The sequence below is a fragment of the Emys orbicularis genome, chromosome 11 (genome assembly GCF_028017835.1).
Source record: "Emys orbicularis isolate rEmyOrb1 chromosome 11, rEmyOrb1.hap1, whole genome shotgun sequence".
Lineage (NCBI taxonomy): Eukaryota > Metazoa > Chordata > Testudines > Emydidae > Emys > Emys orbicularis.
In genome coordinates this window covers 13316828-13334798 of record NC_088693.1, presented here as the reverse complement: position 1 = coordinate 13334798, position 17971 = coordinate 13316828, and the positions used below count along the sequence as shown (strand labels likewise).

The 17971-nt window shown below is 45.3% G+C and overlaps 1 protein-coding gene across 1 annotated transcript in view; it reads left to right on the top strand.

Moving 5' to 3' along the window:
- The first annotated feature begins 206 nt into the window (after positions 1 to 206).
- Positions 207 to 17971, top strand: part of LOC135885381 (protein mono-ADP-ribosyltransferase PARP14-like) — a 50137-nt gene continuing 32372 nt past the window's right edge. The window contains exons 1-6 of the mRNA XM_065413051.1: positions 207 to 458; positions 6828 to 6967; positions 7076 to 7109; positions 9808 to 9858; positions 12435 to 12623; positions 16430 to 16696. Coding sequence (XP_065269123.1) covers positions 272 to 458; positions 6828 to 6967; positions 7076 to 7109; positions 9808 to 9858; positions 12435 to 12623; positions 16430 to 16696 — 868 coding nt within the window. The 5' untranslated portion in view covers positions 207 to 271. The remainder of the gene's footprint in view (positions 459 to 6827; positions 6968 to 7075; positions 7110 to 9807; positions 9859 to 12434; positions 12624 to 16429; positions 16697 to 17971) is intronic.

Sequence of the window (17971 nt, the reverse complement as noted above, 5' to 3'; positions counted from 1 at the left end):
GCTTGCAGGGTGCCCCAGATAAACCTCCCCACTTTAGGTCATGGCACCCCGCAAGGGGGGGGGGAAGATGCTGCACGTGCAAAGCTAGTGCCTGCCCCTTCCCCAGTTTCCTAGCTCAGAGGCAGGCCTGGGTCACGTTACAGAAAAGAAACTCTGGGAGGCGCTTTCCGAGAAGTGAAAGTGAAAGCAGCTCAGCAACCGGGGCGTTTTTCTTACCGTGAGGCGGTAGATTCCCGCCGGTGGCCAGTCTGCCGCTCAGAACTAGCTGGTCATGGCCGGGGAGGCGAAGTGCCCCTTCCCGCTGCTGGTGGAGGGGGACTGGGGGGGCTCGGGGCTCCCCAAGAACCTGAGGAAGAAACTCCTGTGCTACTTCCAGAGCGGGAAGAAATCCGGAGGGGGGGAGTGCGAGATCCAGGAGCGGCCCGGCCAGGTCCTGGTTTGCTTCGCCCAGGAGGAAGGTAAGGGGGGGGGGGGGAGACACCCTGACCTGTCTCTTAATGTTTATTATTTGCAGTTTGGGTATCAACCGGGGCGGCGCCGGCCCCTGGCGGTGGGGGGAGCTGAGATGGGCGAGACAGAAAATGGCGCGCTGGGGGGTGTGTGACTACAGAGCTTGTGGGCACACCCAGGGGGGCACTGAGGCTCCCCGGCCCCCACGCAGGGCCCGAGCTTGAGGGCTCTGGCCCCTCGCTGCCTGTCTTAGCGGGAAGGGCCCCCGAGCCTGCGGCTAGTAGCCCTCGGACAGCCCGGCCCACCCTCCTCACAGCAGCAGCGTCCCCTGCGCCCCCAGCTCGGCCCCGGCCCCGTGCCACCCCCGCGTGCAGTGCCCAGCTCCGCCCTCTGTAGGGTGACCAGACAGCAAGTGTGAACAGTCAGGATGGGGGTGGCGGGTAATAGGCGCCTATATAAGAAAAAGCCCCAAATATTGGGACTGTCCCTATAAAATCGGGACGTCTGGTCACTGTGTCTGCCAGTCCCCTCCTGCACATGGTCTGCTAGTCCCCTCCTGCACGTCTGGGGCTCCTCCCCAACCCACACTCCCTCTGTTCCCAGCTGTCCATGCCCCCCATTCCCTATAGCATGTCACCTCACCCTGCTGTGATTCCCTCTTATCTGTGCATCCTCCCCAACGTATCAGAGGGGTAGCCGTGTTAGTCTGAATCTGTAAAAAGCAACAGAGGGTCCTGTGGCACCTTTAAGACTAACAAGTATTGGGAGCATACGCTTTCGTGGGTAAGAACCTCACTTCTTCAGATGCAAGTAATGGAAATCTCCAGAGGCAGGTATAAATCAGTATGGAGATAACGAGGTTAGTTCAGTCAGGGAGGGTGAGGTGCTCTGCTAGCAGTTGAGGTGTGAACACCAAGGGAGGAGAAACTGCTTCTGTAGTTGGATAGCCATTCACAGTCTCTGTTTAATCCTGATCTGATGGTGTCAAATTTGCAAATGAACTGGCGCTCAGCAGTTTCTCTTTGGAGTCTGGTCCTGAAGTTTTTTTGCTATAAGATGGCTACCTTTACATCTGCTATTGTGTGGCCAGGGAGGTTGAAGTGTTCTCCTACAGGTTTTTGTATATTGCCATTCCTGATATCTGACTTGTGTCCATTTATCCTCTTGCGTAGTGACTGTCCAGTTTGGCCAATGTACATAGCAGAGGGGCATTGCTGGCACATGATGGCATATATAACATTGGTGGACGTGCAGGTGAATGAGCCGGTGATGTTGTAGCTGATCTGGTTAGGTCCTGTGATGGTGTTGCTGGTGTAGATATGTGGGCAGAGTTGGCATCGAGGTTTGTTGCCAACGTAGTTCCCCTTCCTCTATGCATCCTCCCCTTTCCCCATCCATGAGTGATCCCTCTCCCCTATGCCTGTCCCCCTTCCCCTGTTCTGTGACCCCCTCCCCTAACCAAGCCCCACCTCCCCCTGCCTGTGAACCCCCACTCTTATGCACGCTCCTCCCCATCTCTCTCCCTGGATGCTCCCTCTCCACCTTTGTTATTTCCATGTTCTGCCCTTCCCTGTGCTCATATGGCCTTCTTTGCTGATGCTGGCCACGCTGCCTTCACAGCTGGGTGGTGGGAGTGCAGTGGCTGCTGCCTTGGCACCCAACTCTAAGGATAGCACCGCCACCAGCAGCAGCACAGAACTGCAGAAGTAAGGGCGACCTTTGCGCTGGGAGGGGTGGCTATGGGGGGGACAAGGCAAATTTTAGAGAGGCTACAGCTCCTGCAAGCCCCCCTCCCTGCTGCCCCTGGAAATAAATGTATTCTAAGAGAGTATGTGTCAGAAGGTCCTGTTTCAATTAACTAGGTTATTCCTCTCTTCTGGTCCTTAAAAAGATACCATCAGTATGAAGTCTAGTCACTTTTGAAAAGCCAGTTACAAGTCCTTTCAGTATTGCGCCTGCTCCTGCCAATTTTTGTGCCACTGGAATTTAAAAATATATATATATTTTTTCAAATATTTTTCTCTCTCCTGTTCTGGTGTGAGATACCACCATCAACAAGGGAAACTGACTGACTGTGCAGAGGAAACAGTGAAAACGATTCTACACAGTGTTGTAGAAGTTGAGCAAACTGGGGGGAAAGAGAACAATCCCCCCACCCAATCTTTTGTTCTTGTAACTATGCGGGGGAGGGGAGTTCAGACAGAAATATGATTTTGAAGTCAGTGGGGTCCCAGCAACTCTTGTGTCATGTGGCTGTGTGTTGTTAAACAGTTCCTGTGTATCACACCTGAGGTGGCTGCATTTCAGTGCTGGGTGAAATGTTTCTTGCATATATACAAGGGATAGATGGAGCCTTTGCTCCTGCCCTGAGTAAGGGGCAGCATGTAAGCACATTGCCCCATGAGGAGTCGGGAAGAAATTATGATCTGGAGGATAAGGGAAGTTACTGCAGCCTTTTACAGGGCAGAACTTACTTCCCTCTTGTCAGCTCAGCTCTGCTTGTCGAAGCTTTGTGGGGGTTGGAGCCACAGTTCTGCCTCCCATCTGTACCTGTCTCCACCATTCTGCACCTAGTTGCTGACAAGCAGGAGGTTGTATTGGCCTCCACATGCTTGACTTGGGAACTGGACAGGTTGCATACAAGTGTGGAGTAAACCTTATAACTCCCACACTTCCCCGCATAGCCATGTTTGGGCCAGATTGTCTCTGCCACTAACTCTGTAAAGCACTTGAGAGGAAAGTGCTATGTTAATGTCCAGTAATACGAGATTATTTATTACAACCTTTTTCTCTACAGAATTTACATCTGCTAATGTTGGGCCATATTTCCTGAATGGAGAGAGGGTACCATCTATATGCCCACTCTTCCTTTCCTATGCACATCAGATTGAGTAGATCTCAGACTTTCTGATGCTCATTTCTTGTGTTCTTTTGTAATTTTTGAACATCATCCCAGAAGGCTGTGCATATTTGTGTATTTTTTTGATTAAGACCTTTCATTTGTCCCTATCACAATCCTGCCACATATATATCTTTTACTTGGAACACATCTTTAAAAAAAAAAAAAAAAAAGCAATTGCTAGATGGAGCCAGTTGTGCAAAAACACTGTACTAGGAAGTAAATGAGTTCTGGTTTCATGGCACACTCTGTATCCAATATCAAGGATGGATTAATCCTTTAATGTGCTCTGAGCAATGCCATGATACTTATGTTCCTATGCACAGCGGAAATTCTCTGTGATGGGTTCCCCTCGTAATGCATTGACCAGATCCACCTAATGCCCCAAACCTCTAAATATTTATGCTCATGCTTAACTTTACACATATGAGTAGTCCTATTAGTATTACAAAAGCGCGCAGACACACCAGTCACATTGGGGTCCAGTTACACTGAATGATTTATGAACACATAGTAAGAGACAGTCCTTGCACTGAAGAAGTTACAGCCATAGGCCCTGACAGTGCAGACTCTTAGCCCTGGTCTACACTACGAGTTTAGGTCGAATTTAGCAGCTTTAGATCGATTTAACCCTGCACCCATCCACATGACGAAGCCATTTTTGTCGACTTAAAGGGCTCTTCAATCGATTTCTGTACTTCTCCCCGACAAGGGGATTAGCGCTGAAATCAACCCTGCTGGGTCGAATTTGGGGTAGTGTGGATGCAATTCGATGGTATTGGCCTCCGGGAGCTATCCCAGAGTGCTCCATTGTTACCGCTCTGCACAGCACTCTCAACACAGATGCACTGGCCAGGTACACAGGAAAAGCCTCGCGAACTTTTGAATTTCATTTCCTGTTTGGCCAGCGTAGCAAGCTGATCAGCACAGGTGACCATGGAGTCCCAGAATTGCAAAAGAGCTCCAGCATGGACTGAACGGGAGGTACTGCATCTGATTGCTGTGTGGGGAGACGAATCCGTGCTATCCAAACTCCGTTCCAAAAGACGAAATGCCGGAATATTTGAAAAAACCTCCAAGGCATGAAGGACAGAGGTTATAACAGGGACCCGCAGCAGTGCCGCGTGAAGCCTACCAAAGAACCAGAGAGGCAAACAGCCGCTCCAGGTCAGAGCCCCAGACATGCCGCTTCTATGATGAGCTGCATGCCATTCTATGGGGTGCCCCTACAACTACCCCACCCCTGTGCTTCCCTCTTTCTCCACCCCTCCCGGGCTACCTTGGCAGTTATCCCCCCATTTGTGTGACGAATTAATAAAGAATGCATGAATTTGAAACAACACTTTATTGCCTCTGCAAGCAGAGATCAAAGTGGGGAGGGGAGGGCGGCTGGCTTACAGGGAAGTAGAGTGAACCAAGGGGCGGGTTTTCATCAAGGAGAAACAAACAGAACTTTCACACCATAGCCTGGCCAGTCATGAAACTGGTTTTCAAAGCTTCTCTGATGCACAGCGCGCCCTGCTGTGCTCTTCTAACCGCCCTGGTGTCTGGCTGCGCGTAATCAGTGGCCAGGCGATTTGCCTCAACTTCCCACCCCGCCATAAACGTCTCCCCCTTACTCTCACAGATATTGTGGAGCACACAGGAAGCAGTAATAACGATGGGAATGTTGGTTTCTCTGAGGTCTAACCGAGTCAGTAAACTGCGCCAGTGAGCTATTAAATGTCCAAAGGCACATACTACCACCATTATGCACTTGCTCAGCCTATAGTTGAACTGCTCCTTACTACTGTTCAGGCTTCATGAGCCATGGGAGCAAAGGGTAGGCTGGAGTAGGTGGGACCGTGCGGTGCTGCCGACTGGGAGAACAGCCTGAGGCAGAAGCCTCCAGCTGGCATGATATTCCAGGCAGGACTGAATCTCCATTAGATGAAACTTAAAGACAAGAATGACCTGGAGTCACTCCCATTTTTGTCCAGGCGCCCGCGACCGACCTCACCGAGGCCGGCCAGGAGCACCCATGTCTGCCCAGGCGCCCCCGACCAACCTAACTGAGGTCGTCCAGGAGCACCCACGGGACGACGATGATGGCTAGCAGTCGTATTGCACCGTCTGCTGTCTCCAAGGCAAGGGGATGCTGCTGTGTAGCACTGCAGTACCGCGTCTGCCAGCAGCACCCAGGAGACACATGGTGACAGTGAGCTGAGCGGGGTCCATGCTTGCCATGGTATGTCATCTGCACGGGTAACCCGTGAAAAAAGGAGAGAAACGATTTTTTGCCGTTGCTTTCACGGAGGGAGGGAGGGGGGCCTGACGACGTGTACCCAGAACCACCCACGACAATGTTTTTGACCCATCAGGCATTGGGAGCTCAACCCAGAATTCCAATGGGCGGCGGAGACTGCGGGATCTGTGGTATAGCTACCACAGTGCAACGCTCCGAAAGTCGACGCTAGCCTCGGTACTGTGGATGCACACCACCAACTTAATGCGCTTAGTGGGGACACACACAATCGACGGTATCAAATCGATTTCTAAAAAATCGACTTCTATTAAATCGACCTAATTTCGTAGTGTAGACATTACCCTTATTCACATGAGTAGATCATTTGCTGCAGTGTTTGTGAAGCACTCTGATTTAACTGGTGTTTCTGGTGCTACTGTAATACAAATAACAGGCTTATATATATTTCCCTCTTCTCTGCCCTCTTGCAAATAAAACACTTTTCTGACACTTTATGCTTTCTCATTCCCTACTTCCTGCGGTCCCATAAGGTCAGAAATCCACTCAGAAGTTACTGCTGGTTAAGATGAATAACTCCTCACGTATATTTATTCAGCACCCCTCCAAAGGAGGGCTCTGGAGCATCACCCAGTGGGGACCATGCTGCTATGGGGGAAGGGGTAACCCAGGGAGCTGTGTAGAAGCCCCATGTTCCTGCAGATTCCTCAAGATCCTCACAAATCTATGGGTTTAGGGGACCGAACACCCTCCCAGTTCCATGCCTCTACTCACCCCACTATTACTAATGGAACAATTGGAAGGAAATTGCGAGGAAACTAATATAGGGTATGTATTATTAATTATTTAATCTCTTATTTATATAGCACCAACAATGTGCTAGGCGCTTTAGAGACTGGTGTGGTGACAAGGTCCCTTCCCCAAACTGCCTGCAACCTAAGGACATGATCTTCCTTGCCCTGAAGTCAATGGGAGCAGAATTAGCCGTAACTAGGCAACATGCAAACAAGGGGAAAGAAATGGGAAGTAATGAAGAGCAGTTTTATTGAATGAAGTTTAGCCCATCAGTCTAGTGCCATGATTTTTTAAATGTTCTTGTTTAATTGTTGGAGTTTGTGGTATGATTTGTTAACAGTGCTCAGCAGGGAGGAGTATGTTGCCCATAATGGTGCATAGACCTATAGACTAACATCCCTTCTACCAAGATTATAATAGTTTTCTTTGTTTGTGCTTTAGTGAGGCAGCGAGTTCTTGACAAAAAGACCCATGAGCTTGACTGGGCAGCGAAAGGAAAATTAAAGCTGGTTGTCATGCAGCCTGAAACAACAGGTGCAACCAAAAAAGACGTGTCCGGGAAAGTGCCGCATCCTAAAGAGGTAAATAAATATGAAACAGAATCCTAACCTGCAGTGTTCAGAGTTTTGAAGTAATAGCAAGAATGTCACATGCTGTTTTTAATTGGCTTACTGTCCTTTTTGTTTTAGGAGTCCGAGACACCAAGCAAACCCCAAGAACCAGGTAAGGTTTTGTTCAAAACAAAAAACAAATCTGAACTATATAATGTTCATAAAAACTAGAATATTATTTGTGAGAAATGAAGCTTTTTCTTCTGTGTTGAGGAATGATGTATGGAAGATAAAAACTACTTTTAAGGGAGAGAAAACGCTTTCCACAATGACTCCTAACTCTTGGCTCAATGTAGAACCCATTGAAGTCAAGGAAAAAATCAGAAAAGCTGAACTGCATCCTCTGTAGAGATTTATTCAGCAGAAATTCTAATATGTGATTTTTTTTTCTGCCTGGATTTGGGTTCTGCAGCCGGACTGAATGTAGTTATTCAGAAAGGCAGTTAACTTAGGGTATGTGTACACAACAGCTGGAAAGTGATCAAGCTAGTGTGCTAAAACCAGAAATGTAGCCACTCGTGGCAGGCGGGGCTAGCCATCCAAAACCATAACCAAAATGGCTATGCCACCGTGGATACACTTCTATTTTTAGTGTGCTAGCTCGATCACAGTTAGCGCGGGTACGTCTTCTCAAGCTGGAATTTACATTTTCCAGTTCCCGTGCAGACAAACCCTTGGAAGGGAGTAGTGTTTTGGATATGATCAGTGAGTTCTATTATCTGTTGCTGTAGGCTCGTCTCAGGCTCCGATGTCATGTCCCGGTCCAGCAAAGTACTTAAGTACATAGTTAACTTTTAGCACTGTGAGTAATATTATTGACTTCAAAGGGATTATTCATGTGCTGAAAGTTTATCATATGCTTAATTGCTTTGCTGGATCAGCACCTATAATGCTTTGCTCCTCCTCTCTAATTCCTGCAGAAAGTTTTAAATTTGTTACTCTTGTGAAAGCTATTTTTCTCCTCCAGTTTTTATCATTAGTCTAGCTCTGAACTACAGCAGCCATAGCATATTCCCTCAACTGGTTGATTGCAGCTGAGAAACCAGGTGGGTGTGGTAATATCTTTTATTGGACCGACTTCTGTTGGTGAGAGAGACAAGCTTTCAAACCACACTGAGCTCTTCTTCCTGAAGCTCTGTGCCGCTTGAAAGCTTGTCTCTCTCACCAACAGAAATTGGTCAAATAAAAGACATTACCTCACCTACCTTGTGTCTTTAATATCCAGGGACCAACATGGCTACAACTACACTACATACAGGGATTGCTGCTGAACATTCCAGGTACCCTCAGGCCCCAGCTGTGCTACTCAATGTGATTAACACTCAATCCTCAATCTGTGAAACATCAGTGGAACATTGGCAGCACAACAGTTACCCTGGAGAAGCAGTATCAAAAGTGTTAATGCAGTTCAAAAGTTAAATTTATTTTTATAGAGGCTTGATGAAAGATAATGTAAGCAGCGGCACTTTAAAGGGACACTGTCAACATTGGTTAGCCATAAAATTAACATGCAACTCATGCTAAACCCTGGTATCTGTGCTCCATGGTCTATTTTTAAAACTGATGTTTGCTTTGTCGGTTCCACCCATCAACACCTGATTCACTGTGAGTCACAGAGAAAACAAATCTATGCATAAAGGATCCCTGGTCTATTGAAAGAATTGCTCGTTGAAAACTATCAATGGATGATGATCGCTTTGTTCTCGATATGAGCGAATATTTCAGTAATCAATGTCCATGTGTCTAGACTCTGAATGTGAAGTCATACATATGGAACTTCCTTCAGCCCTTTGTGAACTGTTGGTGGCTCCTACATGTCACCACAGCAACATTTCAGGGCCAGATTGTGGGGTGGAATCTCTCTTAAAGACTTGTATAATCATCAGAAATATTTGTTTAAACCTTTGGATTTTAGGATTTTTTCAACCCTGTGCATATCTTCATATTTTCTTGGCCTAATTAGAAAGGTAATTCCACACCAACTTTTCTTTAATCCACATTGAGGTCTTTAAAAATAACCCTCCCATTTGATAAAACAAAGCTCCTTAACTAATCTCCAGTAATTGAATGAAAATTAAAGAGCCCCTTGTGCTACAGGATTGGCGAAATCATCTGGTGTGCAGTTTTTGTTGCAAGATTTTTAGCTAAGAGAAGGGTAAGACTCTCCCTTCCTATTAGTCAGCCTCCTGCATACCCCTACATGATAAGTACTTACTTGAGTAATCCTTACTTGCACATGTGAGAAAGGGGCAAAGTTTCAGGCCATAAATGCAGTTTGGCAGCTTTTGTCATTTACCTTCTCCCTTCCGTGTTACCATTGTTTATTTGTATTGCGGTAGTGCCCTGGGCCCCAGGCAGGAACAGGAGCCCTTAGTAATGCTTCTCACAACAAAAAGATTCTGTCCCACAGATCTCTTGTTCAACAGCATCCATTTCGCAAGAGCCAGAGTTTACTTTAAAGTGCTGTAACAGATTGCAAAGGCTCTTAGCCATGTTTCTGACAAAGTGGATGGATACAGTCTAACAGGCTGTCTGCACACTAGTTTGTTTTTATATGATGCATCATAATTTTTGAGGTTGTGTTATTTTTGAGTGACATAATGCTTGGTTTGAAATTAAAAAGATATATCACAAGGTGTAATTCTAAGGTAACTGCTGTCAAAGGAGACAACAATCAAACTAGATTAATTCTGAGCTCTAAAAACTGTGAGTGTTCCTTCAACTGCAGTAAGCACCAAGCAATCACATTTATTTAGTTTCATGGGATTTTTTTTTCTTTTCAATTAATGAATGCCATGTATCTTTTCCAGTCTGCTCTGATGATGGGAATTCTGTGTCTGTAGAGCAGGAAAAGAGGACAGGTATGTATACAATTTGTTAAATAGGACAATCACAAATTCTACTCTTGCATTAATTGATGGTTTTCATGGAAATTTAAACTCTAACAGCTTCATGGAAAATTAAATGGCTTGTGGTGTTTGTTTAATGCAAAGTAGACTTAATTACACGAGTCTAAAAAATACAGACTGTGTCTTTTGTAAGTTGCCACTGTCCTTGGGGAGCCTGCCCACTCTCTCTCTTTTTGGGGTCTCTCTAACTATACCCCACAGGTGTCAAGCATTGAGCCTTCACATCTCCTAGGGTGGAATTGAACGGTTTGCTCACTCTCAGACCAGAGCCTGGGTTACAGCCCCCTGGTATCAACCATGACTAATGCAGCGGGCCCAACTGGGATTGGACCCTGCAAGGCTTTGTCTTTGGGAGCCTGTGACAGCATACATTTGCAGAGAGACAGAAACCACTTCTTCAGAACAAAGCATGATTTATTTTTGCCCAGAGGTACACAGCACTTTAAAAAGTGGATTTAAAAGCAACAAGGACTACTGCATGCATATTCCCTTATGTTAGATTAACCTCTCTTTCCACAGCTGAGGCAGGTCTGGTTTATTCCCCATCTCTGAGTTGGGAGAACCAGCCTTCGCCGCTTGCAGCCTGCCTCAGGGCTTGACTAGACTACAAAATTAAGTCCACTTAAGTCGACATACAGCCACCGCAGTAAATAAAGCGATGGTTCACGTCCACACTTGCTCTTTCTGTCCGTGGTGCACATCCTCACCAGGAGCGCTTCCACCAACTGAAATGGGGCATTGTGGGACACTGACAGCTGGAGCCTGGCAGCCCTGCATGGGGCTGACAGCTGCTCTCGCTGTCCCACCGCTGACAGCCGCTCCAGGGCTGACAGCCAGGCATGAGCTCACAGTTGGGCCCCCGGCACTGTCAGCTTGAGTTGTCAGCCAGGTGCTGGGTGAGCCCTGCATCCGGATGACAGCTCAGGCTGTCAGCGCCCAGGGGCAGGAGGCCAGCTGTGTACCAGTGCCCCGGGGGAAGTGGGGAGCTCCAGCTGTCAGCCATCAGCCACACTCGGGGCTGACAGTCAACAGATGACATAAGTACACAGTAAACAAACACTGCGTCGCCCTAACTACATCAACATAAGCACTATCCCTCTTGTGAAGGTGGAATTATGTCGGTGTGGCATGGGACTTACTTCAGCAGAAGCAGCATTTTAATGTAGACACTGACGTAATTAGGTCAACGTAAGCTACCTTGCATTGACCTAAGTCTGTAGTGTATCGCAGGCCTCAGTCAGCCTGTCAGCCTTTTCACTGACACATCCTGCTAACCTCTCTGACCACCTCCCATATCACTTTCTGCAAGGGGCTTTGAGGGGATTGGTCTTCTTTGTTTCCAGTCTTAGCCTGTAGGGAATCAGGTGAGCTCACTTACCAATTGATGGCCCCGCCATTGTTATCTTAATTCCTTTGAAGATCCTTAAATGAGGCTGACTTCTCTATATCATTGTTTTACCTTTCTTGGGTTCCTTAACAAAATACATCAAAGGAGACTGTAAAAGAACTCTATGCATTCAGTCACGCAGCAATATAAAATTGAAAAGGGAAACCACGTCCTACAAAATATTGCTAAAAAATAATCCAGAGAGACAAGGCGGGTGAGGTAATATTTTTAATTGGACCAACTTCTGTTGGTGAGAGAGACACGCTTTCAAGCCACACAGAGGACTTCAGGTCTGGGAAAGGAACTCTCAGCATTACAGCTTGTCTCTCTTGTCTACAGAATTTGGTCCAATAAAAGATACTATCTCACCCACCTTGGCTCTCTAATATCCTGGGACCAATATGGCTACAACTAACACTGCATGCAAGAAATAATCCAGACATTTTCCCAGTTTGCCACATAAGTATCAACAGCACAGAACCACTAGCCTCAGTGGTAATCTCAGAAGAGGCCAAGTATTAAATGAGCCGGAATACTGACTTCCTCTCTCACTGTTGGCTGTGTCTACACAAATTTCCCATTGTTTCCATTGACACTGCATCTCCACCACTGTCAGCAGTGGCGCAAACATTGTTATCCAACACTGCTCTAAATGGGTGTAGACGTCATGGTGGTTTAAAACACCAGTACCCTATTTATGTTAGAGGTCCCATCATTGCTGGCACTGGTGGAACTGCACTGGTGGTGACAACAGTGGGAAATGTAAGAGGAAAATGTCTGTGTAATCAAAGTGTTACAGGTGGTCCTCTTTGTCATGGATGAGCCAAACTGGGCATTGTGGAGAAGTTTGCACAGCCATTCCTCTGCTGTTCTGGTTTTGTGGAGGAGACATTGTCTCCAGGACTGTGGATCCACAACTTTTCACTATCATACATTCAGTTTATTTGGCTTTTGAAAAGAATTTAGTGAAACAAATTTAAGGAAAGTCATTTTAGAAATAGCTTTTTATTTCTCTTTGTTCTATCATTATTTTTGTGCTGATAAGCTTGATATTAATGCTGAGAAAGATAAAAAGATCATTTTTCCTTTTTAATTTTGTTCAATCAATCAGATTTCTCATCTGTGATTTCATCCTCTTCAGGGAATTTGGGAAAAGAGACGACATCCTCTGAGCAATCCACTGTAGTAATCATCACTGCCCCAGGGGAGGAAATTGATGATGACCTTGTGAGCATGTACTTTGAAAATAAAATGCGGTCAGGTGGGGGACCCATCAAATCCTGCGTCAGAAATAATCAACAAATAATCATCACCTTTGAAAATGCTGAAGGTATGATATAGACATACTTCTCAAAAATATGCCCTCTTTGGTAATGGGTCTTTGAAATTTCATGTTGTAGTAGGAAGAGAGCCTGAGACATAAGCCCTTGTATCAGAGGCCTGAGGCCTGAACTAAAGTAATGGTCAAAACTTGCTAATATAAAGCAAAGTTAAGTTGTGAGCAAGAGGCAGGCCCTGCTTACAGAATCTGGCAAGAATAGGGCTGATATTGCAGAAACACACATTCCTAAGTAGTGCTAGGCATAAGAATATATACACAAACACATTCCAGAAAGGTGGTACCAGAACACCTTGATACCAGCACATTCCCCAAAGGTAACAGAAACACACTGACCCATCCTAAAAATAAGGTCAGGATGACAGCATTATGGATAGAAATGTTTTGATCGAACCATTATGTACAAGGTAATGGGTGGTGGTTAGCCACATCAGAGGGTGGCACCTAACTACGTCAGAGGGGTGATACGTAATTTGTTGGTATCTGTGTATAAAGATGAATCTCAGAGGGAGTGTCTTTGGCCAGCCTAGGGAGCAGTGGAAAGTCCCACCACTGACTGAGCTGTGTCCATTGTCACGGGCATACATGTCTTAGTATCCTCGTAGAGTCTGCCAGGTGCTATTACCTTGCTTCATCCACAATAAACCTGGCTGGGCACCTTCGCACTTTAACAGATTTTGTGGTCATTGGGCAATTCGCTCAGGATCTGCTGTGCTAGCTATCTGCGCAGAGCTGGGACAGCACACAGGGAGAACACACACGCAGCCAAACATCTGACGACACATGTTATTCCTGGATGACTGGGTGTGAACAGAATAACTATACCTGTACCCAGTGTGCACTGGAGATGTGGGTGTCATGCCAGCTATGAATACACTAGTACAGGGAAACAATACTGGGATAGGTCTAGGGAGAAATCACTGGATCCATGTAGATCTCATATATGGAAACCACTGTGTAAGGTGCATGGCAGGGCAGCCTGTTCAGGGGCTAAAATAGCAAGTGGGGAACTGCCCTACATACTGGCTGCAGATAGGAGGTAAATTCTCTCATTGGCCTTTTGCCCCACGCAAGTCCCATTTTGTTTAGGTTTTGGAAGTTGGGAAAAGAAGGCAGTAAGTTTCATGCCATTGTGAAAACCAGAGAAACACTACTGCTGTTTGTCAAAATTCTTCATACTATCCTCAGTCTGCCATGGCACCATGTGCAGGGGAAAACTTTACCAGTTGGCTGAGGAGTTGCTGGAAATTCTCGACACAAGGTACAGGGCAGCAGGGATAAGGAAGATGAAAGGGGTTATAGTCATAAATAAGATTCAGATGGCTTTTCTTTAGGTTAGGTTAGCTTTGTACTGATGTGGTAGCTAGTTATTCACCTGATAATATGGAATCTCAACGGCATTAAAAAGGAAGTAAAGCAAAAGAGTTTTGGAACCAAGTTACCATCCTAGGCAAGTAAATTACATCCTCGTCTGCAATTAGCAAATAAATTACCTCCTTGTCTGTTTCTCCTCTTCTGCAATTAGGCACCCATTCAGAAAGGTCTTTATTTACCTTCCTAAACTGGGGGCCTTGAACCTGAAAACCAAAAACATCTATACTATGTAGCTTCCAAGAGAAACTAGAATCTCCTAACTCCTTGTTTGACTCTCCTGTTTAAGACAAGTTGCTGCATAGGGCAGAGAGACTGATTAAGATAAAGTACATAAATCTCCATGGCTGGCATCTGTGTGCCTCTTTGAAATTGTTTTTCTGCAGAATCACTGAGCTGGGTGGAGAAGACAAGGTCTGTTGAAACTCACAGCTCTTTTGTGGAAAACAGACTCCTAGCATATCTCAGGTTTCTCACCTACAACTTTAAAATTGAAGATCTACTTTTCCCTTACTATAATGACAGTATTCAGGGGAGCTTTTCAGATTTTTTCCCCTAGAATCTTAGTCAAACTGAGACATGTGGTGCATTGTTCCTCTGTCTTCCTTTTGGATCACACTCTAGCTGCTTGTTGCCTGACAGTGGCCCTCCCAGGCTGAGCTGGCTCACACATTCACCTCTTGTGAGGCTCCATACAGCCTCAAGCAGGCCCACCGACAGCAATTCTGGGGCCCCCTAGAAAGGTATGGCTGAGGTTTACGATACAACTACCCTTCTTACTTTTTTCAAGTTGGGCTTCTTTGTCTTGTTTTCCTCTCAGTTTCTGAGCTCCGGACTTAGGTTTTTGCTCCATAATGAACAGTAAGGACTGATTTGAAATACCACACTCCACATTTCAGTTGAGATGTCACACGCTTACTCGGGCTGCTGTTGCTGATGCTCTGCCAGACCAGCAGGATGTAGCAGCCCTCTGGCAAACTGTTACTGTCACAATGAGGGACGGCGCTCTGTACAGAGCAGCAGCAGGAAACCGGATTTATTTCCTTTTTTTTTTTTTTTTAATCTTACATATTTTTTTAATAAAAATTATCTATCCCATCTGCCCGGGCCCTTTTAAATTGCCAGGCACCTGGGCAGTTGACCCCTTTGCCCCACCCCACCCTCCCCCCGTCAGCAGGCCTGGCCTCAAGTACTGCCCACCCTTCACCCCCACACGATTTATCATTAGATGGTAATTAGGGAAGCAACAGAGAAATAAATTCTAATACTTAAACCAAGAGACAAGAAGAGAACTGACCAAGTAGAGATAAGAGAGTGCTATAAGGGGCTCTGTGGCTGGCAGGTCAGGAATGTGTGTGTGTGTGTTTGTCTTTATAGTAAGGCTTCAGTGAGTGAAGCCTTATGTGGCATAGTCCTACAGCCATGAAGAACAATTGTATTGGATAATATTTGCTTGACTACATAGTTCAGTGGCAGGTTAATAGGGCACCATCGAACCAATTTCAAAAAATGAGTTTAAAATAGCCTCAGGTTTTACACTTGCCCCCCAATTTCCCCTGACCTTTTCCATGGTTTTACCGTCACATTTCCATATGTTCTAAAATGTTTTTCTCTGCTTGTTGCTGTGTGAGGGATCCAAATGAACGGGATAAACTGGCTGCTATGCAGGAGAAATGGCAAAACTGATATACACAAAGTGCTGTCAAATAGACTGAAAAAATAGAAAAATATGTTTTCTCTAGTCTTACTAATAGTCATTTTAGGTGTTGTAAAAATAATGGTGAAGAACATTTCAGACACAAGTGTGATATTTAAGTGTGGCACTGTCAACTTCAAGTCCAGATCTAGCAAAGCACTTCAGCAAGTTTTCTCAAAGGAGCCTAGGGAAATTAGGGACACATTTCCTATTAAAACTCCAAAGGGATTTGGGCACCTAACTCCATTTGAAAATCCCAGCCTGAATAACCTGATTAACTTTAATTGTGCCTGTGGTAACTTTGCTCCATAGGGTCCTAAATACATATATTGTAAATAAATTAATATATTTCAGCAATAAATTAATCCACTTCATTAGCCCTCACTGAATGTTGTCATTTCAAATCTAATCTAGAGAACAATATTTGGTACTTAAGGACTAATTGGCACTAGTAACATTTAGTACTAGGGGTAACTGCATTTTTTAAAAAGAGACTGGGCTACTCTGGATGTCCCTTTATGGGGCTGTAGAATAACTTTTAACTTGATCATAACTTTTGACCACATGACTTGTTTTAATCTTTTCCATAACAAAAGAAAGTAAGACTCCACTTGAGAGAAGATTTTAAAATATATCAGAACTTAATATAGAACTTAACATATTGATCCATTCTGAGTAACTACAGGTATATAACAGAGATCTCCATTTATTTGTGTTTCTGTGGAACTAGATGCACAAGAAGTCTTAAAGAAAAAGGATCATGTAGTAAAGAAAATTGCACTCCATGTGAAACCATGGCAAGTGGAGAATATCCAAGAACTCCCACAAATGACTTCATCTCTAGTTGTGCTTGAAAATATACAAGAGACTACAAAACAATGCATGTTAACTATGCTGGTGGAGAACATCAGTGACTTATCAGAAGATGACAATGACTTCAATATGGAAATGATTCCTGAAGTAAATGCGGCTGTAGTTACATTTATCAAAGATATTGGTAAGATGGACTGTGTGTGTACAATATGTTGTTTTCACTTGATGCTTTAAAAGGGGCCATTCAGCTAACACTTCAGCTGAGCTGAAAAACAGAGGAACATATTCTGCCACAGGCTTCAGACAAAATCCAGTCTCACTTACATCATTGTAAATCAGGAGTAACTCCACTAAAGTAAATGGAGCTACACCAGAGTAAAGATCAGTGTAAGTGAGAAGAGAATTAGATCTAGTGTGTTTTGTAACTGAAGAGGGAACTACAATCATTTGTAAATTACAATCCTGTGTACAGAAGTGCTGGGCAGCTGGCAGTGTGTACAAAGAACTACTGAAAATTATATAAAATAGTATTTAGTGCCTGGTGAATTATAATTATGGGCCATATGGTCCCAACAGTTTATCAGCAAAACTGTTAATGGAATGGTGCATGTTTATTAAGACAGAAGCCATCATCAAATATTCATTAAGGGCCAAAACCTTGTTCCATTAAAGTCACTGTGATAGTTTTGCCATTGACCACAATGGGAAAATTATTTGATCCTACATAATGAATGGTCATTAAAAGGTGATTTTTTTTTCAAACCAATACAAATCTATTCTGTGTGTGTCAACATATGCATATATAGCAGTCATATTATAGTGTACTCCAGGGGTCGGCAACGTTTGGCACGCGGCTCGCCAGGGTAAGCACCCTGGCGGGCCGGGCCAGTTTATTTACCTGCTGACGCAGCAGGTTCGGCCGATCGCGGCCCCAACTGGCTGCAGTTCGCCGTCCCGGGCCAATGGGGGCGGCGGGAAGCCGCGGCCAGCACATCCCTCGCTCGTGCCGCTTCTCGCCGCCCCCATTGGCCCGGGACGGCGAACCGTGGCGAGTGGGGGCCGCGATCGGCCAAACCTGCCGCGTCAGCAGGTAAATAAACTGGCCCGGCCCACCAGGGTGCTTACCCTGGCGAGCCGCGTTGCAAACGTTGCCGACCCCTGGTGTACTCTCTTGAGTGATACTTTAGCCTATTTTATATAATATATTCTTATTTACATCAGTGTCTCTGATCAGTATGTATGATAGGGAACATTATGATTACAACCATTCCAGAAGACAGGCATTCCCTTGTATTGTATAGCAGTGAGAGGTGTATGTGGATTTGTCCTGAACAAGAATTGTAGCTGATCTGATTAACAAATCAGATCAGATGGTATGGAGAACTATAGCCCATATGCATAAGACCAAATTCAGGCAGGAATGTCTAAATTCTGTAATCCTGGTCTGCTACAGATTCCC